This window comes from Hyperoodon ampullatus (genome assembly GCF_949752795.1).
Source record: "Hyperoodon ampullatus genome assembly, chromosome: 2".
In the NCBI taxonomy this organism is placed as follows: domain Eukaryota; kingdom Metazoa; phylum Chordata; class Mammalia; order Artiodactyla; family Ziphiidae; genus Hyperoodon; species Hyperoodon ampullatus.
In genome coordinates, this window is record NC_136915.1 from 68,468,088 (window position 1) to 68,495,316 (window position 27,229).

The 27,229-nt window shown below is 40.2% G+C and overlaps 1 protein-coding gene across 6 annotated transcripts in view; it reads left to right on the forward strand.

Moving 5' to 3' along the window:
• The window catches only part of AK5 (adenylate kinase 5), a gene marked incomplete at both ends in the record, with an annotated part of 246,350 nt that overhangs the window by 125,256 nt on the left and 93,865 nt on the right, over positions 1-27,229 (forward strand). For 5 of the 6 annotated variants that reach the window (XM_079727384.1, XM_079727385.1, XM_079727388.1 and 2 more), the window contains one exon: positions 6,152-6,228. The exons of the other annotated variant lie outside the window; for it this stretch is intronic. In XM_079727384.1, the coding sequence (XP_079583510.1) occupies positions 6,152-6,228 (77 nt within the window). The remainder of the gene's footprint in view (positions 1-6,151; positions 6,229-27,229) is intronic. 6 annotated transcript variants of the gene reach the window in all.

A 27,229-nucleotide genomic window follows, 5' to 3' on the forward strand; every position in this document is an offset into this window, starting at 1 on the left:
TTCTATCTGTAACAGCCCTGGTGAGCGAAGGGAACCCAGGAGGGCTTGTGGTAAGCCAGAAACAAGCCATACCTCCCCTTCCAGAGGCAGCCACTTCACAGCCCCATGTTACTGTGTCATTAAGGAATGGGCCAGTGTTGCTGGATCCTTCTCTCTTTCCAGAGAAAACAGAAACCTGCACCAGCAGGTGCAATCTCCCATCTTGTGAATGTTGGTGACTCAGTCAATTAAATAAGCCATGTCCGTGGCCTCTGCTCTGTGACTTGGCAGCCCCCAGGTTTTCTCCCTTGGCTCTTCCCTTCTCCTGAATCCTCTCTCTGCAGTATCTCAGCTGCCCCACTGCTCCCATATCACCTCCATGTGAATAGCTTTCAATTCCTTTAAATTTTTTACATAAAAATCGTATATGTTTTAAGATGTACTACACGATGATTTGATTTGTGAAATGATTACTACAGTCCAGCTAATTAACATACATCTTCATATAGTTACCATTCTTCTGTGTTTGATGAATGAGCATCTGAAACATATTCTCTTAGCAATTTTCCAGTATTCAATACATATTATGAACTGTCGTCACCTTGCTGTGCATTGGATCTCTAGGCATATTCTTCCTACGTAACTGCAACTTTGTACCCTTTGGTCACAATCTCCCCATTTCCCCCACCTGCGTGTCTGTGGCAACCACCATTCTACTCTGTGCCTCTATGTATTTGACTTTTTTAGGTTCCACATGCAAGGGAGATCACGCAGTTTTTCTCTTTTAAGAGAGCCAGGCAAAAGTGTCCCTGCCCTCACACCTCACACCGATCATGGATCGTCGTTCCTCAGACACCTTGGGAGTCCAGGCCTCCTTCACTATCTCTAGCGAACTCATCGAAGCCTTTGTCATTCCTGGCCCTCCCGTCCGTCTGTTAGGAATCCTGTTGCTGCCATGGGGATCCTCCCTGAATGCAGCTCTGATCCCATGACAAAAACCAAAACAAAGCAAAACCTTCCATGACTTTCCTGCAGGCTGAGCACCAGGGTACTTACCGTGACAAAAATATCCTTAGCTTTCCCGCAGTGGTCCTGTCCCCGTCAGAGCGTCACCTATCCCCTCCCTCACACCAGCTTCCTCCAGCTCCTGAACGCCTCAGGTGCCTTCCCGCCTCTGGCCATTTGCACAAAGTACTGGGAACCACCTATGTCCATTTGCATCCCTCTACTCTCTCACCTCTTCATCCCGTCCTTCACCTGGCTGGGTCCTGCTTTGTATCTCAGTTTAAAAGTGATTTCCTCAAGGAAACATTCTCAGACCCCATCCCAGACTACATCCCTGTGTAGTCCTCTGCCCTTTACCTTCAGGGCATTCATCGCAACTGTGATTATATAATTAGGTATAGGATTGTTTGTTAAAAATCTATTTCCTTTACAAGAGTGCAAGACTTCATGAGTACAGAGAGTATACGTGAGTGTTGGTTTGAAACCCGGTATGAATCTCATGCGAGATGCCACATTAGCCCTTTCTCTTCTAGCTGGCCACCTCAGCTGGGCTACTCACCTGGGCCCGTCACCTCACAGCCACACCAAATTTCCTTTGGCTCCAGAGCAGAGTGTGTATTTGCTTGCCTCCAGGCCAGAGAATGCCAGCCCCTGAACCTCTGCACCCTGTCTGTGGTATTTCCTCCTCCATGGAGCCCTCCAGTAATACTTCTAGCAGAGTCATCTGCCTACATCACTCAGTGCCTCTGGGCCTCAGTGTCCCCCTCTATAAGGAAAGAATATTAGCGCTACCTCATAGGACAGTTGTGAAGAGTAAATGGCTTATGTGTATGAAGCATGCGGCTGTCCCGTTAAAAAGGTTAAGTATAGGTTAGTATCTTTGCTGAGGATTTGAGGGGTCGCAGGGAGAGACCACATCTTATGCAGCACAGCCCTTCCCCATTTTCCTAGGTTGACTTCTACCCTCTTCTCCCTCTCTTCCTCCCTTCCGCCACTGCTGTCATGGAGTAACTAAAAAAAAAAAAATTCCCCCTTCTCTTCTCACCCAGAAGAGTCCCCCAACACCCAGTTCCCTTGAGGAGCTTCCTTCTAGTCCCAGATACTGCCAGGATATTTTTTTCCAAAGAAATACAATGCCCTTCTTCAAAGGAATTCTAACACAAACTGCTACTAACACTTCCAAGCCTGTTGGAATTAGAGCTGGATTCTCCGTGCCTAATGCCTAAGATGCTCAGAAGGGATTTAATGTTCGAAGAGCGAATGATTAAGATTGAGATCCACACCACTGTAAAGCAATTATACTCCAATAAAGATGCTAAAAAAAAAAAAAGATTGAGATCCACAAAAGTGAAACGTAACTGTCCTTTTATCCATTTTTCAGTCATTCAGCATATATGTATCGAATGCATAGAATTTCTAAGTTTTGTTCTTAGATTCAGAGAAGAAATACAGCCCCACCTAAAGCTGCTGACGGTTTAGCAGTAGAGACAGGAGAAGGGAGAGACCGCTTTCCTCAGACGGGGCAGGAGAAATGTGAGAGGAGCTTTATCTGCAGACGCCTTTCACCGTGCAGGAAACCCTGCCTTGCAGGAGTCTCCTTCTATCTGGTACTCCAAGTGGGAAGAGGGCCTTCCTAAAACTTCAGATCAAAGATCCACTAGGAGGAAAAAAGTCTTTACCAGTGTCCCAGAAGGCAGTATGGTTAGCCTTCCTGTACCTCTGAAGCCAATTTGTCATCTTCCCACTTAAATTTAAGGAGACAACCTGAAAATATTTCCAAAGACCATTCAATGTCTAAAACTAGTGACACTGAGTGCCCCCTGTGGGGTTCTATTTCATACCTTTCTCTGTTATCTATGGGAAGGATACTTTTAAATCTGAAAAGAAATCAAGAAATTCAAAATAGGGGGAAATGAAAGCCATACTATCACTTTTGCAAAAGGTCCTAATTTGCTGTCTTCTTTGAGTAACAAGATCATTGCAGTTGTTTTGGTTAAATTAACCAATGAAAGATGGCAAAAATATGTACATATGGTTACATTTACCTCCCTATTTTGTATGTCAAGCCTTAGACTATTATTAAAGGTCCCATTTTCAGCAAACCAAGCAACCAATACTAAAAGAAAATGAAAGCTATTCAATCATTATCTGAGCTGATAATGACATCCTTTTTCTATGCCTTCTATGATCTATTAGTACTGTTGCCAAGAGCAACAGCATGTCAAGAAATTCCACCCCTTGATGATACAATAAAATTTCTGTTAAAAACATTTCATTAGGAAAGCCAGTCTCTTCTTCCTTATAAGGAGAAGTTGCTTTTTAAACAAAGACTTCTTCATTCTACCATCGCTGAAGATAGTTTTCTAATAATCTTGTTCCATTTTCAAATATTAATGTGTAATATCTCTGTTAACTGGGTTGTCTAAGAGTCCTTCACGTTGTACTTTATTAAAACGACCAAAAGAACAGTTTCTAATTAAATAAGTAGGACACAGGAACTGAAACAGCTATATGTTTAATGAGCTTTTGTGTTCAGATCACGTTGCTCACTGCACATGAATCACTCTAAATTCCAAGGGGAGGGTATCATTTGAGTATCTATCACCACTAGTCAGTGGTGAATAATATCCATATTGTGGAAGTAACGAAAGCTAGTTAAAATTGGCATTGCCTTTAATGGTGCTGTCACTAGCAGCCACCTTGACTGTCACAGGCTAGAGTGACACCTCTTTATTGCACTTTCTATTCTTCCCTTTCCTCAGCCACCCAGTGACCCACTTCATCATCGGCCATTCACTGTTCCTATTTTCTCAGAATGTAGAAGAGATAGCACACTCCTCCAAGGTCCTCCCCTGTAGAGCACTGTAATGAAAGGTCATGTTTATAAAGCCATTTGGATTTTGCCTGCTTACAGCTTGGAGTCAGCAGGCTATGTTAGAAATGGGAGCAGTGACTTCTGTCTTTGATCTCAGTCACTTTCTGCATGACCTTGGCCAAGCTATATAACTTCTCCACAGCTCATTTTCCTCTTTTCTAAAGTGACAGGGTAGGATTCTATGAAATATTAAATTCTAAAATGTCCATGATCTTAAAATGGAAAAATGTACGTTTTACTTCTGACATCTTTACTCTCTCCCAACACATAAGTGCAAAATGGTCTTCCAACTGGGTTCTGAGACATCAGGTAGTTTGGCCCTAAGGTACACCTTTTATTTATAAGGTACACTTTATAAATAAAAGTATTTATCTGAAAAATACTTAAAGCACAGAGACAGAAAAATCACAAGTATATAATCCTTCTACTTAAAAAATTATATATAAAATTAATGTTTCCATATCACCCCTCTAGTCTCACTTTATTAATAGTCCTCCCAACTCCATTCTACAAGCACCTCATTAACTCTGGTGTTGCCAAGGGCATCACCAAGAATTGTGCAGTACACACTTATGCAACTATACATGGTAGCTCTACAGGTAGTTACTTTTCCAAAATGGTTTGATGGGTCAAGTATCTCCATTTTGAAAGCCTTTACTGTACTTAAAAAAAATTTTTTTTTAAATTACAAACACAATAAACAATGGTGTTACTGCTTAGTACTTAGTCGATTTGATAATGGGTTAGTACTTAGTCAATTTGGTGAACAGCAGGGGTAATGATGAGAAGAGTAGAAATGATGAAAGACTGTGTGGGGACACACCTTGATTCTTTTTCTTGAAGAAAGTATGGAAGCAGCATCTCTGGGAGAGGTCCATATCTGAGAAATGTGTGAGATGCTTGACATTTTTTTGAAAATTCATCTTCATTAAACATTACTCATTGCATATTCTGAACAGGAGTTATTTGGCAAGGGCAAGTTTACAATGAAGCATGGAGTGGTTGGTTTCTTCACAGGGTGCCTGGCTTTTTATGGACAGCACTGAATTCTGTCTTTCTGGCTAGTTAGGTAATATATAATTCCCAGCAAGAAAGAGTCATTAGATGAGGATGATGGATCAATTGTGCTTCAGGAGTCCCATTAAGAAAGTTACTGGTTTAAGTGTGAGCCTTGGGGATTAATGAGAAGGTAATTCAGTGTAACCTGTAGTACCTAAGGGGGAAAAACTCTATATTAATATGTTAAGTTAACCTGATTTTTCTCACCTTCAGGGACTAAGGTGACCCAAAGGCTAGAGGAAAAACTTCTCAGGTTCTCATGGAATGAGCAAACTCAGCCCTTCTTTTCCTGGAAACCCCTTGCTCTACTCTCACTCTGTACTTGGCTCCTGGTGTTCCTTCTTCCTCAGCCACCATTGCACACCCTTAAACCACTTCTCCTCCTGGACCACCTGTATTCACCCTCACAGTTTAGACTCATAAACTATTTCCTTGTGAAGAATCCTACCCCCATCATCTCCTCCAGTACTAATCAGAATTAGTCTTTCTTTTTGGTTTCTGAAACTTGCTGTTGATAAATTCATCTCCTCCACAAGATCATTGTCTTCTTAAGGGTGCAGACAGTGTCTAGGTATCTGTGTTACCAAACCGTACTTGGGTCTACTCCCCCACATGCAGTAAAACCACTCTACTGACACCGGGTTGTGGTGAAGGAAAGTGCAGCATTTATTGCATGCTGACCAACAAGGAGTTCAGAACAGCTAATGCTCAAAAAGCCCAAATTCTCTGTGGGTTTCAACAAAGTATTTTAAAAATCCAGGTGAGGGAGAGGTGTCCCAGGGTATGTGACCAGCTTGTGCAAAATTCTCTGATTGGTTGATGGTGAGGTAACTGGGCAGTGTCACAGGGGTTAACATTATCAATCCTTAGGCACTAGTAGATCTGGGAGCTAGGTGTTCATGATCGTCATGTAGTTAATTTCTTCCATTTGGTGGTGGTTTTAGCATCTGTAAAACAACTCAGGAAATGTGCATCAGATACTATTATCTAGGTACTTCAGAGAGGAGCTAAAGCAGAGGATATGGGGGAGGGTGTCTGTCCTGGGAAGGCCCCATAGGGTCCTGCTCTGTTACATCTGCATTTTCCATCTGCAGGCCAAACAGTGCCCGACAGATGGGAAGAGCCTGGAAATATTTGTAAATAGGACAATATGGAAACTTGGTGGGTGTTTGTTTGCCTCAGAAATATACACGGATGGCCTCCATCAGGTAATCTTTGTTTTTCTAATCTTAGGTTCAAGAGACCTTGATCCTTTGATGATGTTGGACACTGGAGAGATCACTGATACAGGATCTGATTATGAAGATCAGGTACTTAGAATCTAAAAATATTTCTCTATTTAAATGTTTCTAATTTTAGTCTTTATAAATGTTTCATGAAAATTAGAATTACAAATCATTCTGTGAAATGTTTACAGAGAATTAAAATAATCTATTCCATGATAAATCATACAGCTTTTATACATTAACTTTGGCCCTTTAACCTTACTCCCTTATCCACAGATTCAAAGTGGCAATTAATTAAGGAAAGATTTGTGGTCAAAAGTTACATGAGATAGAAGTGAGGTTACATGAGGTTCTTTTGGCCAAGAATTTGCCTGTGTCTCTATCCCTTCCCTGTAATAAGCCCACGGTATTTACTAAGCATTGGTTACAGGTTCAGGGCTCTGCTTTTCTCTTTCTAACCTTTGAAAGGGACTGATGACCAAAGACAACACAGCCAAGATATTAATATATTTTTTATTTGAATAAAACCAAAGAAATTTATCTCAGTCATTTTTTTCTCAGCAGAAGAACTCTTCCTCCTGCTCTATTTTAATGATCCAAAATAGTTGGCAAATGATCCCAGTCTCTAATTAGACCTTATTTTTTAAAAAGCATCATGTCTGAAACTTCCTTCCACTTCTCATCAGTGCTCCTCTGTGGTGGCTGAAAGCCAAGTGAGCATGTTCTTCTGGAATTGTTTTTCCCCCATTTTCAGCTAATATGTGTAACAAATAAAGGGGATAGATCTGACCAGTGTCCAAATGTAATGGCTGTCTCTCTGTTTCACATACATATTCAAAAGCTATTTTCACAAGCATTATGTTTCTTCCCTTATATCACAAAGCAAGGAGAAGATATTGACAAGTATTTAAAATATTTTTAGCATATATTAAGCACTTCATGCATACTAAACATTGTGATAAGTTCCTTAACTTTACTATCGTACTAATTCCTCACAACATCTCTAGGATATAGGAATTATTATCTTTATTTCATAATTAAGAGAATTAAGACTCCAAGAGTAATTTGCGCACAGTTACGCAAATAGTTTCACAGTGGAGAAGTGAACTCAGGGCATCTTCCTTAACACCTGCACTCTGCCATCCTCATCCTCACCTCCAAAGACAGGCCATTCAGTGGTACCTTTTTGGAGCCTTTTCAGTTGCTAAGTCTTAAGACCCCAGCAAGGGCAAATGCCAGACAACCACTGTGAAGGATGAGCTCACCATCCAAAATTACAGACCGCACCAAGGAATGAGCCGTAGCAAGAAATCCAGCTGATTAAACAAATGGAAGGGTTCACACTCCAAGGACTGGGGATAACAGAAAAGCCTGAAAGAAATCTTAATCTGGGAATATTTAAAATATCCAAGGAGATAAAGGGAAGATTAGAAACCATGAAACAAGTACAGGAAAGAATGGAAAGGAATAAGCAGGAAGGAATAGGGAGGAAGAAATAGAAATTCTAGGCACAAAAAAATATTGTCATTGCAATAAAAATTCAATTAACAGGACAATGATAGGGGTGGGGGTGGGATGAATTGGGAGATTGGGATTGACATATATACACTAATATATATAAAAGAGATAACTAATAAGAACCTGCTGCACAGTACAGGGAACTCCACTTCGCTGTACAGTAGAAACTAACACAACATTGTAAAACAACTATACCCCGATTAAAAGAAGAGAGAGAGAGACAATGACAGAGCTGAGGAAATTTCCTTCAAATGAAACAGAGAGCTAAATCATTGTCAAAGGAAGAACTTAGGAGACACTGAGGATGGAATGACTGGGTCAACATATTCTAACAGGAGTTCCAGGTGGATAAAATGGAGTGGATGGGGCAGAGCTGCATTTTAACAGATAATGGTTGAGCACTTTAAAGAGGTGAGAAAAGACAAGTCCCTAGATTGAAGGGGCACATCCAGTCCTAAGCAGGAAAAAAAAATCCTCGCCTATTCTTTTTCCATTTAGTTCCTCAACAAATATTAATAAAGCACCTACTATGTGCCAGGTACCATTTAGGCACTTGGAATATCTAATTGTATAAAACAAGCAAGAATCTTCCATACAGGTGGGGAAGACAGATAGTAAACAATAAACATAATATATTAGTAAATTCTCTAGATAGTTAAGTGCTATGAGAAGAAAAAAAAAGTAGAAAAAGGTAGGAGGGTTAGGAATGCTGGGTTGGGGAGGGCAGATTACAATATTAAAAAGGAGAGTCAATATTAACTAGGATGGCCTCATTAAAGAGGTGAGATTTGAGCAAAGACTTGGCATATAATGTAAAACATTGAGAGCAGAGGACAAAAATAAAATATTAATAGTGAAAAGGCATTACCTATAAAGGAACAGCAATTTGGGGGACAGAAGATTAAATGAAGCAAGGGTTTGCATTTATTGAGTACTTACTGTAAGCCAGACACTGTGTTTTATGGTTTACATGCATTATTGCTAATTTTACAATAACTCAAGAAGGTAGCTCTGTTTATCCCCAATTTACAGCTCAGGAAACTGGAGCTCATAGAGGTTAAATGATTTCCCAAGACCAAACAACTAACAAGCAGTTGAGTCAGGAATCAAACTATGATCACCCCAACACCAAAATCTAGTTTATGCTTTCACACTCCAAATAAAGCCATTATGAAGGTCACTGGTAATCTATCACCAATTCCAGTTAACACTTTTTAAAAAAATAAATTAATTTATTTTTGGCTGTATTGGGTCTTCCTTGCTACGCGCGGGCTTTCTCTAGTTGCGGCGAGCGGGGGCTACTCTTCGCTGCAGTGCACAGGCTTCTCACTGCGGTGGCTTCTCTTGTTGCAGAGTACGAGCTCTAGGCGCACAGGCTTCAGTAGTTGTGGCTCGCAGACTCTAGAATGCAGGCTCAGTAGTTGTGGTGCAAGGGCTTAGTTGCTCCATAGCACGTGGGATCTTCCCAGACCAGGGCTCGAACCCGTGTCCCCTGCATTGGCAGGGGGACTCTTTTTTTTTTTTTTTTAGTATTAGTTGTTTTTGTTTGTTTGTTTGTTTATACTGTAGGTTCTTATTAGTCATCAATTTTATACACATCAGTGTATACATGTCAATCCCAATCGCCCAATTCAGCACACCACCATCCCCACCCCACCATGGTTTTCCCCCCTTGGTGTCCATACGTTTGTTCTCTACATCTGTGTCTCAACTTCTGCCCTGCAAACCGGTTCATCTGTACCATATTTCTAGTTTCCACATACATGCATTAATATACAATATTTGTTTTTCTCTTTCTGACTTACTTCACTCTGTATGACAGTCTCTAGATCCATCCACATCTCAACAAATGACTCAATTTCATTCCGTTTTATGGTTGAGTAATATTCCATTGTATATATGTACCACAACTTCTTTATCCATTCATCTGTTGATGGGCATTTAGGTTGCTTCCATGACCTGGCTATTGTAAATAGTGCTGCAATGAACATTGGGGTGCATGTGTCTTTTTGAATTATGGTTTTCTCTCTGGGTATATGCCCAGTAGTGGGATTGTTGGATCATATGGTAATTCTATTTTTAGTTTTTTAAGGAACCTCCATACTGTTCTCCATAGTGGCTGTATCAATTTACATTCCCACCAACAGTGCAAGAGGGTTCCCTTTTCTCCACACCCTCTCCAGCATTTATTGTTTCTAGATTTTCTGATGATGCCCATTCTAACTGGTGTGAGGTGATACCTCATTGTAGTTTTGATTTGCATTTCTCTAATAATTAGTGATGTTGAGCAACTTTTCATGTGCTTCTTGACCATCTGTATGTCTTCTTTGGAGAAATGTCTATTTAGGTCTTCTGCCCATTTTTGGATTGGGTTGTTTGTTTCTTTAATATTGAGCTGTATGAGCTGTTTATATATTTTGGAGATTAATCCTTTGTCCATTGATTCGTTTGCAAATATTTTCTCCCATTCTGAGGGTTGTCTTTTTGTCTTGTTTATGGTTTCCTTTGCTGTGCAAAAGCTTTGAAGTTTCATTAAGTCCCTCTTGTTTATTTTTGTTTTTATTTCCATTACTCTAGGAGGTGGATCAAAAAAGATCTTGCTGTGATTTATTTCAAAGAGTGTTCTTCCTATGTTTTCCTCTAAGAGTTTTATAGTGTCTGGTCTTACATTTAGGTCTCGAATACATTTTGAATTTATTTTTGTGTATGGTGTTAGGGAGTGTTCTAATTTCATTCTTTTACATGTAGCTGTCCAGTTTTCCCAGCACCACTTATTGGAGAAAAGACTTACTGTCTTTTCTCCATTGTATATCTTTGCCTTCTTTGTCATAGACTAGTTGACCATAGGTGCATGGGTTTATCTCTGGACTTTCTATCTTGTTCCATTGATCTATGTTTCTGTTTTTGTGCCAGTACCATATTGTCTTGATTACTGTAGGTTTGTAGTATAGGTAGGCGGACTCTTAACCACTGTGCCACCAGAGAAGTCCCCCAGTTAACACTTTTTAGTTATCTTTCTTGACCTTTGCTGCCTTTGATCCACCACACTTTTACTGTAAAAGGCCAGGTAGTAAATATTTTAGGCTTTGTGAACCATAAGGGATTTACTGCAGCTACTCAAACCCTGCCATTGTTGTGCAAAGCAGCCACAACTATATTTAAACAAGAGTATGGCTGTGCTCCAGTAAAACTTTATTTATGGGCACTGAAATTTGAATTCCACATATTTTCCTGTGATTTATTTCAACTATTTGAAAATGTAAAGCCCATTCTTAACTGAGAGGCTGTGCATAAACAGGCAGCAGAGTGGATTTGACCTGGAGGCCATAGTTTGCTGACCACGGTTATAAACCATCCCCATTTCTTTTTTTTTTTTTGCGGTATGCGGGCCTCTCACTGTTGTGGCCTCTGCTGCTGCAGAGCACAGGCTCCGGGCGCGCAGGCTCAGCGGCCATGGCTCACGGGCCCAGCCACTCTGCGGTATGTGGGATCTTACCGGACCGGGGCACGAACCCGTGTCGCCTGCATCAGCAGGCGGACTCTCAACCACTGCGCCAGGGAAGCCAACCATTCCCATTTCTTGAGTGACCTCTCCATTAGCTTCTAACACTTCTATAATATTTAATACTGTTTTAAGTGCTTCACATTTATTACCTCATTTTATCCTGAGACAATTATGTGAAATTGATATTATTATCCCCATTTTACTGATAAGGAAAGTGAGGTACAGAGAAATTAAGCAGTTTATTTAAGGTCACACAGCTGGCAAGAGGTAAAGACAGAATTCAAACACAGCCATCTGACTGCAGAGCCAGGATCAGGAAAGATAGGTGAGGCTCTGCTATGGTAACAAATAAAACTCAAAATCTGAGTGTTTTCCTTCCAGTGAGACCTCCAGAGGGATCGTGGATGGGAAGGGAAAAAGTATGGGAAGGGGAAGCTGCTCTTCATTGCACATTTCTTCCTCCCATGATCATTTGACATCCCTAGTCACTGGCTCTCCCTCTGTGTGAAGAGGCAAAAGGATGGAAAACAGAGCTTACTCAGGTGCCCAGGAAGAGAGAGATGGGTTTAGTGAGTGTGAAGCCAGCCTGGGCCACAAAGCTCTGGCCCCCACCATGTGTCCTCTCTCTGGCGTTCCTCCTACTTCTTGGCTCACTCTTTCTTGCTTTCCTTGCTGAGCTCCACTCTGTTCGTCTATTATTTCAGTGCAGGTGCCCGCCAGCATCCTGGCCAGGGACCCTTCAATCCTCACTGCACATATTCTCCTTTGAGAAGCTTGACCACAGCCAGTTTCTCTTTTCCTAAGACATGGAAACCTCAACAAAGTTGGGGCTCTGTTCACAAGGAATAGTGAGGAAATGTGAGCATTTCAGCTTCACTCAGAATTCCCTGGTGGGCTCCCAGCGCCCACGTCTGCCTGCTAAACAGCACTGGCTGGATTTCCCATGTGCATCTCAAACTCAACATGTCCAAAACTGAACTCACCATCTTCCCCCACAAAATCTGTTCTTCCTTCTGCTTCCCCTATTTCTGTGAAGGATACCACCATCCTCCCAGCTGCCCAAGCCAGAGACCAAGGCATCTTCCTAGTCTCCTTCCTTTCTCTCCCTCCCTACATCAGTTTGATCAAGAAGCTGGGCAGCTGGTCAGTTCTCCTATGCAAGCATCTCTCCTTCCCTCCCCAGTTCCAATGTCACTGTCCTGGTTCACACCCTGACCCTTCTTCCCCAGGACCACTGAGACAGTCTCCTAACCAGTCTCCCTTCCCCAGACTCCTCACCCATCAAAATCTTCTTGCTGAAAAACCAAGTCAATCATCACATTCCACTGCTTAAAACTCTTCATGGCTCCTCATTGATGTCAGAATTAACTCAGAACCTCTTATCATAATACATGGGAACTTTCAAATTAGAGTCTGACCCTCTCCCCTCCTTTCCCAAACTCTTCCCTTGCCAATCACTAAAACACACTGAATGCTCCAGCCACACCAAGCCATTTACAGTTCCCTGCAAGTGGGTTGTGCTTTGCACAGTCTCTTTCCTCTATATGGAAGCTTCCGCAACCCTATCACCCCTATGCCGGATAACCCCTACTCATGCTCCATCAGAACCACGCTTCTCCCTGAGGAAGTCCTTCTCATTACATGTCACCTTCTTGGGGGATCCATGAGACCCTGTGTTTTAATATCCTCTTGCATTGCAGGGACTGTGTTCTGCTCTCCTGCCCGGCACACAGTATGTGCTCAGTAAATGTCCATTTTTTTAAAAAGTCAATAAAATGATTTCCAGTTCTTCTACTTAATATGTAACTTTTTGATAACTTGCTAACTCCTTCAAACCTGGGTTTCGTTTTCTCAAAAGTGATGACAGTAACCCCACTTAGACATGCTGTTTGGAGAAGTAGGGAGTATAAGGTACCTTGTATGGAACAAATGCTTCATAAATGTGAACCCCTTTCTATCCTCCCCCAGACCCAACTTTTCAGCAATCAGTGTCTTTCTGTAGCTGACAGAGACCACCATTGCTTCAGTTAAGTGAATGCTAACGGAGCACTTACGGTTTTCAGTCTGGCATGTAGGAGATTAAAAATTACCACTGTCCTAACAAATAAAAAGCTGAACAAACTGAAAAGTCTCTTCTTAGAAGTGAGGTCACAAGGCAAACTGCTGCACCTAAAATTGGAGAAACAGGCAGATTCAGCGAATCACAACTTGCCAGAGCAGAAAACCTCCACAAGAACCAGGGCCAGGGTAAGAAAACCTAAACTCTAATTGATGAATTGCTGGAGGCTCAATGTAGGCAAATCTGAGGATAAAAACTCCATGGGCATCCAGTCATGGGGTCCCCAAACTTTTGTGGGTTTTACCACTAGGAGCTCTACCAGATTCTCACAGTGAATATCAGTCTCCTCATGCTTCCAGCAGGCAGAGGTGAAAAATAAATCATTTTGAAAGCCACCTGAGCACTCTGTTCTTAGCAAGGCCTGCTCTCAAGAGAAACTAACCTACTGGGGTTTTATTAGAGCCTAACCTACCTAGGAGACTGGAAGTACCCAACTCCATCCCCCTCTAGCCATCCTGTCTCATCTAAGGGGGGGAAACCAGAGAAGCAGTGGTGAAGTTCACAGTCCAGGGGCACAGGCTCACCAAAAGACTGAGACCTCATCATAGGACTATGTACACTTCATAGAACATGTCTCCTCCCCCCACACTTTACCACTACAGTAATAAAAGCTTATTTACTGCAGTTCCTTTTACTTAGTACATCACATACATCTTTCAACAAAAAATTATAAAACATACTAAAGGTAAAAACACAGTTTGGAGAGACTGAACAAGCATTAGAACAAGAGTCTTCAGATAAGTCAGGAATACTGAACTTATCAGAATAGGAGTTCTTTAAAACTATGATTAATATGCTAAGGGCTTAAATTGAAAAAGTAGACAACATGCAAAAACATATGGCTAATGTAATCAGAGAGATGAAATTCCTAAGAATCAAAAAGAAATGTTAGAGATCAGAATCACTGTAACAGAAATGGAGAATGTCTCTGTTGGGCTCAATAATACACTGGACACGGGTGAGGAAAAATATCTCTGATCTTGAGGATATGACAAGAGAAAGTTCCAAAACTGAAAGTCAAGAGAAAAAAGACTGAAAAAAAACCCCAGAATATTCAAAAGCTGTGAGACAATTACAAAAGGTGTAATATATCAACATATATAATGGGAATACTGGAAAGAAAAGAAAGAGAGAAAGAAACAGAAGAAATATTTGAGGCAATAATGATGGGAATTTCCCCAAATTAATGTCAGGCACCAAACCACAGATTCAGGAAGCTCAGAGAACACCAAGCAGGTTAAATATAAAAACAATCAAAAACTACATCTACCCATAATCATATTCAAACTGCAGAAAATCAAAGACAAAGAAAAAAATCTTGAAAGAAGCAAGAGGAAAAATATATCTTAACTACAGAGAAGCAAAGATAAGAAAAACATCTGACTTCTCCTCAGAAACCATACAAGCAAGAAGAGAATGGAGTGAAATATTTAAAGTGTTGAAGGAAAAAAAACCTAGACTTTAGTATCCTGTGAAATTATCCTTCAGAAGTGAAAGAGAAATAGACTATCTCAGACAAACAAAAATTGAGGCAATTTGTTACCAGTAGACCTGCCTTGCAAGAAATGCTAAAAGAAGTTCTTTAGAGAGAAGGAAAATGATATAGGTCAGAAATTTGGATCTACATAAAGAAAGGAAGAGTATCAGAGAATGAATAAGTGAAGGTAAAATAAAAACTTATTTTTCTTATTCTTAATTGATCTAACCAATAATAGTGTGTTCAAAATAATAGCAACAATATATTTTATTATGTGTGTTTATGCATAAGTGAAATGAATGACAGCAAGGGATGGAAGGGAGGAATTAGGAATATTTTGTTATTACAAGGTACTTGTACTGTCCACTTATTTGAAAGTGGATTTGGATTAGTTTAAATATATATTGCAAATTCTAGGGCAACCACCCTTTTTAAAAAAAGGTTTAAAAAGAAATATAATCGATATGCTAAGAAAGGAGAGAAAATGGAATCATATGAAATGTTCAGTTAAAGCCACCAATGCAGAAAAAGTTTGGAAGACAAAAATAAAAACAAAGAACATGGGCAATAAATAGAAAATAGTAACAAATATGCTAGATGATAATCCAACTTTATCAACAAACAATTTAAATATCAGTGATCTAAATACTTCAAAGACAGAGTTTTTCAAAATCGATCAAAATACAAGATCCAACCACATGCTGTCTACAAGATACCTATCTTAAATATAAAGACACATATAGATAAATGTAAAGGAATGGAGAAAGATATATCATGTTAACACTAATTAAAAGAAAGCAGGGGGCTTCCCTGGTGGCACAGTGGTTGAGAGTCTGCCTGCCAATGCAGGGGACACAGGTTCGTGCCCCGGTCCGGAAGGATCCCACATGCCGTGGAGTGGCTGGGCCCGTGAGCCATGGCCACTGAGCCTGCGCGTCCGAAGCCTGTGCTCCACAACGGGAGAGGCCACAACAGTGAGAAGCCCGCTTACGGCAAAAAAAAAAAAAAAAAAAAAAAGCAGGAATAGCTATATTAATTTCAGACAGGGCAAAACTTCAGAGCAAGGAAAGTTATCAGGGATAAAGAAGGGCAGTACATAATGATAAAGGGGGGTGGGGTCAATATTCCAGGAAGACGTATCAATTCATAATGTATATGCTCCTAACAACAGAGTTTCTAGATGCAGCATCTGCCCAAGCCCTTGATCCCATTCCTTCCATTTGCCCCAGAACCTTGAGCCATTAACTGATATTGCTTTATCTTTCTAAAGTTCTCATCTTCAGAGTACCATTTTTCTCTATCTAACAAGCCACCATCCCCACTTTGAAGAAAGAGGTAGCCATCAACAGTGCCAAGTGTCATAGAAAGGCCAAGTAGGATACTGTCTTTCCTCTCCCCTTTCCTTCAACACCATATTTTGTGAAAGAGATGTCAGCTGCCCTGCTCCTACGTCCTCACCTTCCATTCTGTCCTGTAAAACAACTTCTGCCTACCTATTCCCCTAAGAGACAATTAAGAGCCATCTAATTAATGTCAAGTCAGGAGAACATTTCCTGTTTCTTACAATGTCTGGGGCTCCAGATGCTTGATGGCACTTCTGCTTTCTCAGAACTCTTGGCTCCCTTGGCTTATGCCACCTCTATGACCATTATTTCTTTGTCTCCTCCCCACCCCCCAGCATGGTATTTCTTACTCTGCCCTGCCTTTAAAATATTGTGTTCACCAAGTTCCTTTTTATTGTTTGTTTGTTTAATGCCAGCTTTCAAGGAAGGAAGAATATGTCTGACACTGTTATATACTCATTCTGTTTAAAACCTGTCCAGATGCCTTAATGGGCTCTGTCAGGAGTGGGAGCGTCCCTCTTCTTTTACAACTGCTTCAGCCATGCCCATGACTTCAACTTTATTAATTTATGTATTCATTCAACTAATGTAGAGAATATCTGATGTGCCAGACTCTTATATGAGCTACTGAAAATATATGGTGAGCAAAAAAAAGACACGGTTCCTACTATCATGGCTTTTACGGTAGAGATAGATAATAGTAGAATAATCACATAAATATAATATTAAAACTGAATTAAGTGTTTGGGAGAAGTACATAGTGCAGTGTGTATGATCAAGTGGGATTTATCCCAGGGATGCAAGGATTTTTCAATATCCATAAATCAATCAGTATGATATACCACATCAACAAATTGAAGAATAAAAACGATATTATCATCTCAATAGATGCAGAAAAAGCTTTTGACAAAATTCAACACCCATTTATGATAAAAACTCTCTAGAAGGTGAGCATAGAGGGAACATACCTCAACATAATAAAGGCCATATACGACAAATCTACAGCTAACATCATTCTGAACAGTGAAAAGCTGAAAGCATTTCCCCTAAGATCAGGAACAGGACAAGGATGTCCACTTTTGCCACTTTTATTCAGCATAGTTTTGGAACTCCTAGCCATGGCAATCAGAGAAGAAAAAGAAATAAAGGGAATCCAAATTGGAAAAGAAGAGGTAAAACTGTCACTGTTTGCAGATGACATGATACATAGAAAACTCTTAAAGATGCTACCAGAAAACTACTAGAGCTCATCAGTGAATGTGGTCAAGTTGCAGGATACAAAATTAACACACAGAAATCTTTTGCATTTCTATACATTAACAATGAAAGATCAGAAAGAAAAATTAAAGAAACAATCCCATTTACCATCACATCAAAAAGAATAAAATACCTAGGAATAAACCTATCTAAGCAAAAGACATGTACTCCAAAAACTATAACATGCTGATGAAAGAAATCAAAGATGAAACAAACAGATGGAAAGATATACCATGTTCTTGGATTGGAAGAATCGATATTGTCAAAATGACTACACAACACAAGGCAATTTACAGATTCAACGCAATCCCTATCAAATTACCAATGGCATTTTTCACAGAACTAGAACAAAAAATCTTAAAATATGTATGGAGGAGTGACAGGACCGTGGACAGCAACATTTCCAGCCGGACACATAGTTTGTTGGCCCTTGCGTTGGCTGAGCTGAGTAAGAAAAAGCAACCAAGAGTATTATTATTGGTATCTGGAGTTGAATTTGCCAGGAATGCGAGCACAGCTTCCTCAATAAAGATCTTGCCTTTGGAAACATCTTACCCCTTGACATCTCTCCAGAGTTAAGACTTGGCAGCCTCAAGGACACAACACAAGATACATCAGAAATTCATCTACACGTGGAACAACTCCAACAGAACACCTACTGAACGCTGACAGAAGACCTCAGACCCCCCAAAAGGCAAGAAACTCCCCACATACCTGGGTAGGTCAAAAGAAAAAAAGAATAAACAGAGACAATAGGATATGGACGGGACCTGCACCAGTGGGAGGGAGCCGTGAAGGAGGGAAGGTTTCTACACACTACAAGCCCCTTCGAGGGCGGAGACTGCAGGTGGCGGAGGGGGAAAGCTTCGGAGTAGCGGAGGAGAGCACAGCAACAGGGGTGAGGAGGGCAAAGCAGAGAGATTTTGGCACAGAGGATCGGTGCCCTCAGGCACACACCAGCCCGAGAGACTTGTCTGCTCGGCCGCCAGAGAGGGCGGGGCTGGGAGCTGAGGCTCGGGTATCGGCTTTCAGTCGGAGCGCAGGGAGAGGTCTGGGGCTGGCGGCAGGAAGAGAGCCTGAAGGGGTTAGTGCTAGCCCGGAGGGAGTCCGGGGAAAGGGTCTGGAGCTACCGGAGAGGCAAGAGACTTTTTTCCCTTTTGTTGCCTGGTGCGCGAGGAGAGGGCATTCCCCTCCCTCCCCTCTGCCTGAGTGAGCCAGAGCCCCCGAATCAGCGGCTCCTTTAAACCCGTCCTGTCTGAGCGAAGAACGGACGCCCTCCGGCGACCTACGCGCAGAGGCGGGGCCAGGTCCAAGGCTGAGACCCGGGAGTTGTGAGAGCAGAGACAGGGAAATCTCTCTGTGCAGCCTCCGAGGCAGCGGATTAAAGCTCCACGGTCCATTTGATGTGCCCTGCGTCTGTGGAGTGCATGAATGGACAGCGAATCATCCCAAATTGAGGAAGTGGACCTTGAGGACAAGATTTAAGACTTCCCCCCCCTTTTTTTTCCTCTTTTTACAACGAATTATCTCAAATTAAGGAGGTGGACTTAGCAAGATTTCAGACTTTTCGCCCTTTTCCTCTTTTTACAACGAATTATCCCAAATCGAGGAGGTGGACTTGGAGAGCAAGATTTTTGATTTTTCCCCCTGCTCTCTTTTTGTGAATGTGTATGTGTAATCTTCTGTGTAAGATTCTCTCTGTATAGCTTTGCTTCCACCATATGTCCCAGGGTTCTTTCGGTCCGTGTTTTTTTTCAATAATTACTTTTTAATTTTAATAACGCTACTATATTTCATACTTTATTCTATTTTACTTTACCTGCTCTTTCTTTTTTTCCTCCCTTCCCTTCCTCCCTCCCTCCCTCCGCTCCTCCTTTCCTTCTTTCTTTTTCTTTCCTCCATCCCTCCCTCCCTCCCACCCTTCTTCTTTCCACTTTCTTTTTCTTTCCTTCCTCCCTCCCTCCCTCCCTCCTGTCTTTCTTTCTTTCTTTCCTTCCTCCCTCCCTCCCTCTCTTCTTCCATTCACTCTTCCTTTTGCTTTCATTCCTCCCTCCCTCCCTCCTTTCTTTCCTTTCTTTCCATCCTTCCTCCCTCCCTCCTTTCTTTCTTTCTTCCTTCCTTCCTTCCTTACTTCCCTTCTTCCTTTCTTTCAATCTCTCTTTCTTTCTTCTACTAATTATTTCTTTCTACTTTTTCTCACTGTTATTCTGAGCCGGGTGGATGAAAGGCTCTTGGTGCTGCAGCCAGGAGTTAGTGCTGTGCCTCTGAAGTGGGAGAGCCAACTTCAGGACACGGGTCCACAAGAGACCTCCCAGCTCCACATAATATCAAGCAGCGAAAATCTCCCAGGGATCTCCATCTCAACACCAGCACCCAGCTTCAGTCAACGACCAGCAAGCTACAGTGCTGGTCACCCTATGCCAAGCAACTAGCAAGGCAGGAACACAACCCCACCCATTAGCAGAGAGGATACCTAAAAACATAATAAGGCCACAGGCACCCCAAAACACACCACCAGACGTGGACCTGTCCACCAGAAAGACAAGATCGAGCTTCAACCACCAGAACACAGGCATTAGTCCCCCCCACCAGGAAGCCTACACAACCTACTGAAACAACCTTAGCCACGGGGGACAGACACCAAAAACAACGGGAACTACGAATCTGCAACCTGCAAAAAGGAGACCCCAAACACAGTAACATAAGCAAAATGAGAAAGCAGAAAAACACACAGCAGGTGAAGGAGCAAGATAAAAACCCACCAGACCTAACAAATGAAGAGGTAATAGGCAGTCTACCTGAAAAAGAATTCAGAATAATGATAGTAAAGCTGATCCAAGATTCTATTTCCCAGATCAAAAATCTTGGAAATAGAATAGACAATATGCAAGAAACAGTTAACAAGGACCTAGAAGAACTAAAGATGAATCAAGCATCGATTAAAAACACAATAAATGAAATGAAAAATACTCTAGATGGGATCAATAGCAGAATAACTGAGGCAGAAGAACGGATAAGTGAGGTGGAAGATAAAATAGTGGAAATAACTGATGCAGAGAAAAATAAAGAAAAAAGAATGAAAAGAACAGAGGACAGTCTCAGAGACCTCTGGGACAACATGAAACGCACCAACATTCGAATTATAGGGGTTCCAGAAGAAGAAGAGAAAAAGAAAGGGACTGAGAAAATATTTGAAGAGATTATAGTTGAAAACTTCCCTAATATGGGAAAGGAAATAGTTAATCAAGTCCAGGAGGCACAGAGAGTCCCATACAGAATAAATCCAAGAAGAAATACGCCAAGACACATATTAATCAAACTGTCAAAAATTAAACACAAAGAAATCATATTAAAAGCAGCAAGGGAAAAACAACAAATAACACACAAGGGAATCCCCATCAGGTTAACAGCTGATCTCTCAGCAGAAACTCTACAAGCCAGAAGGGAGTGGCAGGACATAATTAAAGTGATGAAGGAGAGAAACCTGCAACCAAGATTACTCTACCCAGCAAGGATCTCATTCAGATTTGATGGAGAAATTAAAACGTTTACAGACAAGCAAAAGCTGAGAGAGTTCAGCACCACCAAACCAGCTTTACAACAAATGCTAAAGGAAGTTCTCTAGGCAAGAAACACAACAGAAGGACTATACCTACAATAACGAACCCAAAGCCATTAAGGAAATGGGAATAGGAACATACATATCAATAATTACCTTAAATGTAAATGGACTAAATGCTCCCACCAAAAGACACAGAGTGGCTGAATGGATACAAAAACAAGACCCATATATATGCTGTCTACAAGAGACCCACTTCAGACCTAGAGACACATACAGATTGAAAGTAAGGGGATGGAAAAAGATATTCCATGCAAATGGAAATCAAAAGAAAGCTGGAGTAGCAATTCTTATATCAGACAAAATAGACTTTAAAATAAAGACTATTAGAAGAGACAAAGAAGGACACTGCATAACGATAAAGGGATCGATCCAAGAAGAAGATATAACAATTGTAAATATTTATGCACCCAACATAGGAGCACCTCAATACATAAGGCAAATACTAACAGCCATAAAAGGGGAAATCGACAGTAACACAATCATAGTAGGGGACTTTAACACCCCACTTTCATCAATGGACAGATCATCCAAAATGAAAATAAATAAGGAAACACAAGCTTTAAATGATACATTAAACAAGATGGACTTAATTGATATTTATAGGACATTCCACCCAAAAACAACAGAATACACATTTTTCTCAAGTGCTCATGGAACATTCTCCAGGATAGATCATATCTTGGGTCACAAATCAAGCCTTGGTAAATTTAAGAAAATTGAAATTGTATCAAGTATCTTTTCCGACCACAATGCTATGAGACTAGACATCAATTACAGGAAAAGATCTGTAAAAAATACAAACACATGGAGGCTAAACAATACACTACTCAATAATGAAGTGATCACTGAAGAAATCAAAGAGGAAATTAAGAAATACTTAGAAACAAATGACAATGGAGACACGACGACCCAAAACCTATGGGACGCAGCAAAAGCAGTTCTAAGGGGGAAGTTTATAGCAATACAATCCCACCTTAAGAAACAGGAAACATTTCGAGTAAACAACCTGACCCTGCACCTAAAGCAGTTAGAGAAAGAAGAACAAAAAAACCCCAAAGTTAGCAGAAGGAAAGAAATCATAAAGATCAGATCAGAAATAAATGAAAAAGAAATGAAGGAAACGATAGCAAAGATCAACCAAACTAAAAGCTGGTTCTTTGAGAAGATAAACAAAATTGACAAACCATTAGCCAGACTCATCAAGAAAAGAAGGGAGAAGACTCAAATCAGTAGAATTAGAAATGAAAAAGGAGAAGTAACAACTGACACTGCAGAAATACAAAAGATTATGAGAGATTACTATAAGCAACTCTATGCCAATAAAATGGACAACCTGGAAGAAATGGACAAATTCTTAGAAATGCACAACCTACCAAGACTGACTCAGGAAGAAATAGAAAATATGAATAGACCAATCACAAGCACTGAAATTGAAACTGTGATTAAAAATCTTCCATCAAACAAAAGCCCAGGACCAGATGGCTTCACAGGCGAATTCTATCAAACATTTAGAGAAGAGCTAACACCCATCCTTCTCAAACTCTTCCAAACAATATCAGAGGAAGGAACACTCCCAAACTCATTCTACGAGGCCACCATCACCTTGATACCAAAACCAGGCAAGGATGTCACAAAGAAAGAAAACTACAGGCCAATATCACTGATGAACATAGATGCAAAAATCCTCAACAAAATACTAGCAAACAGAATCCAACAGCACATTAAAAGGATCATACACCATGATCAAGTGGGGTTTATTCCAGGAATGCAAGGATTCTTCAATATACGCAAATCAATCAATGTGATACACCATATTAACAAGTTGAAGGAGAAAAACCATATGATCATCTCAATAGATGCAGAGAAAGCTTTCGACAAAATTCAACACCCATTTATGATAAAAACCCTGCAGAAAGTAGGCATAGAGGGAACTTTCCTCAACATAATAAAGGCCATATATGACAAACCCACAGCCAACATTGTCCTCAATGGTGAAAAACTGAAACCATTTCCACTAAGATCAGGAACAAGACAAGGCTGCCCACTCTCACCACTCTTATTCAACCTAGTTTTGGAAGTTTTAGCCACAGCAATCAGAGAAGAAAAGGAAATAAAAGGAATCCAAATTGGAAAAGAAGAAGTAAAGCTGTCACTGTTTGCAGATGACATGATATTATACATAGAGAATCCTAAAGATGCTACCGAAAAACTACTAGAGCTAATCAATGAATTTGGTAAAGTAGCAGGATACAAAATTAATGCACAGAAATCTCTGGCATTCCTGTACACTAATGATGAAAAATCTGAAAATGAAATCAAGAAAACACTCCCATTTACCATTGCAACAAAAAGAATAAAATATCTAGGAATAAACCTACCTAAGGAGACAAAAGACCTGTATGCAGAAAATTATAAGACACTGATGAAAGAAATTAAAGATGATTTAAATAGATGGAGAGATATACCATGCTCCTGGATTGGAAGAATCAATATTGTGAAAATGACTCTACTACCCAAAGCAATCTACAGATTCAATGCAATCCCTATCAAACTACCACTGGCATTTTTCACAGAAGTAGAACAAAAAATTTCACAATTTGTTTGGAAAAACAAAAGACCCCGAATAGCCAAAGCAATCTTGAGAACGAAAAACGGAGCTGGAGGAATCAGGCTGCCTGACTTCAGACTATACTACAAAGCTACAGTAATTAAGACAGTGTGGTACTGGCATAAAAACAGAAAGATAGATCAGTGGATCAGGATAGAAAGCCCAGAGATAAACCCACGCACATATGGCCAACTTATCTTTGATAAAGGCGGCAGGAATGTACAGTGGAGAAAGGACAGCCTCTTCAATAAGTGGTGCTGGGAAAACTGGACAGGGACATGTAAAAGTATGAGATTAGATCATTCCCTAACACCATACACAAAAATAAGCTCAAAATGGATTAAAGACCTAAATGTAAGGCCAGAAACTATCAAACTCTTAGAGGAAAACATAGGTAGAACACTCTATGACATAAATCACAGCAAGATCCTTTTGGACCCACCTCCTAGAGAAATGGAAATAAAAACAAAGATAAACAAATGGGACCAAATGAAACTTCAAAGCTTTTGCACAGCAAAGGAAACCATAAACAAGACCAAAAGACAACCCTCAGAATGGGAGAAAATATTTGCAAATGAAGCAACTGACAAAGGATTAATCTCCAAAATTTATAAACAGCTCATGCAGCTCAATAGCAAAAAAATAAACAACCCAATCCAAAAATGGGCAGAAGACTTAAATAGGCATTTCTCCACAGAAGATATACAGACTGCCAACAAACACATGAAAGAATGCTCAACATCATTAATCATTAGAGAAATGCAAATCAAAACTACAATGAGATATCATCTCACACCAGTCAGAATGGCCATCATCAAGAAATCTAGAAACAATAAATGCTGGAGAGGGTGTGGAGAAAAGGGAACACTCTTGCACTGCTGGTGGGAATGTGAATTGGTACAGCCACTATGGAGAACAGTATGGAGGTTCCTTAAAAAACTAAAAATAGAACTACCATATGACCCAGCAATCCCACTACTAGGCATATACCCTGAGAAAACCATAATTCAAAAAGAGACATGTACCAAAATGTTCATTGCAGCTCTATTCACAATAGCCCGGAGCTGGAAACAACCTAAGTGTCCATCATCGGATGAATGGATAAAGAAGATGTGGCACATATATACAATGGAATATTACTCAGCCATAAAAAGAAACGAAACTGAGCTATTTGTAATGAGGTGGATAGACCTAGAGTCTGTCATACAGAGTGAAGTAAGTCAGAAAGAGAAAGACAAATACCGTATGCTAACACATATATATGGAATTTAAAAAAAAAAAAAATGTCATGAAGAACCTAGGGGTAAAACGGGAATAAAGACACAGACCTACTTGAGAATGGACTTGAGGATATGGGGAAGGGGAAGGGTAAGCTGTGACAAAGGGAAAGAGAGGCATGGACATATATACACTACCAAACGTAAGGTAGATAGATAGTGGGAAGCAGCCGCATAGCACAGGGAGATCAGCTCGGTGCTTTGTGACCGCCTGGAGGGGTGGGATGGGGAGGGTGGGAGGGAGGGAGATGCATGAGGGAGGGGATGTGGGAACAGATGTATATGTATGACTGATTCACTTTGTTATAAAGCAGAAACTAATAAAAAAAAAAATTAAAAAAAAAAAAAAAAAAAAAAAAAAAAATATGTATGGAGACAATAAAGACCCTGAATAGCCACCTAGAGGGGTGGGCTAGGGAAGGTGGGAGGGAGATGCAAAAGGGAGGAGATATGGGGATATATGTATACATATAGCTGATTCACTTTGTGATACAGCAGAAACTAACACACAATTGTAAAGCAATTATACTCCAATAAAGATGTTAAAAAAAAAAAAAGACCCCAAATAGCCAAAGCAATCTTGAGAAAGAAAAACGGAGGTGGAGGAATCAGGGTCCCTGACTTCAGACTATACTACAAAGCTACTGTTATCAAAACAGTATGGTATGGCACAAAAACAGAAATATAGATCAATGAAACAGGATAGAAAGCCCAGAAAAAACACACACCTGTGGTCAATTAGTCTACAGCAAAGGAGGCAAGACTATACAATGGTGAAAAGACATTCTGTTCAATAAATAGTGCTGGGAAAACTGGACAGCTACATGTTAAAAAATAAAATTAGAACATTTTTTAACACCATACACAAAAATAAACTCAAAATGGATTAAAGACCTAAATGCAAGACCAGTTACTATAAAAATCATAGAGGAAAACATAGAACACTCTTTGACATAAATTGCAGCAATATCTTTTTTGATCCATCTCCTAGAGTAATGGAAATAAAGCAAAAAATAAACAAATGGGACCTCATGAAGCTCAAAACCTTTTGCACAGCAAAGGAAACCATAAGCAAAACAAAAAGACAACCCACAGAATTGGAGAAAATATTTGCAAACAATGCAACTGACAAGGGATTAATCTCCAAAGTTTACAAACAGCTCATGTGGCTCAATATCAAAAAAACAAACAACCTAATTAAAAAATAGACAGAAGACCTAAATAGACATTTCTCCAAAGAAGACATACAGATGGCCAAGAGGCATATTAAAAGATGCTCAACATTGCTAATTATTAGAGAAATGCAAACCAAAACTGCAATGAGATATCATCTCACACCAGTCAGAATGGCCATCATCAAAAAATCTACAAACAGTAAATGCTGGAGAGGGTGTGGAGAAAAGGGAACCCTCCTATGCTGTTGGTAGGAATATAAACTGGTACAGCCACTCTGGAGAACAGTATGGAGGTTCCTTCAAAACTAAAAATAGAACTACACATATGACCCAACAATCCCATTCTTGGGCATATATCCAGAGAAAACCATGGTTCAAAAGGAGACATGCACCCCAATGTTCATTGCAGTGCTGTTTACAATAGCCAAGACATGGAAACAACCTAAATGTCTATCAACAGATGAATGGATAAAGAAGATGTGGTACCTATATACAATGGACTATTACTCAGACATTAAAAAGAATAAAATAATGCCATTTGCAGCAACATGGATGGACCTGGAGATTATCATACTAAGTGAAGTAAGTCAGAAAGAGAAAGACAAATATCATATGATATCACTTATATGTAGAACCTAAAAAAGTGATTCAGATGAATGTATTTACAAAACAGAAAGAGACTCACAGACTTAGAGAACAAACTTATGGTTACCAGGAGGAGGAGAGGGATAGATTGGGAGTTTGGGATTGATATGTACACACTGCTGTATTTAAAATAGATAACCAATAAGGACCTACTGTATAGCACAGGGAACTCTGCTCAATATTTTGTAAAAACCTAAATGGGAAAAGAATTTGAAAAAGAATAGATACATGTATATGTATAACTGAATCACTTTGAGGTACACCTGAAATTAACACAACATTGTTAATCAACTAAACTCTAATATAAAATAAAAATTAAAAAAATAAAAGAAGTACATAGTGCAGTGCATAGATGTGGTCAGGTGATCAGTGAGGTGAGGAGAGGCTTTTCTAAGACAAGAGATGATTCAGTTGAGATCTGAAAAATGAGTAAGAGGTAACCAGGTATGTGTGAGAAAGTGAAAGAACAGGAAAGGATGGGGAGCACAGGGGATGTTCAGAAAGAGGAAATAGCCTGTATAAGCAGGAAGAGGCACAGC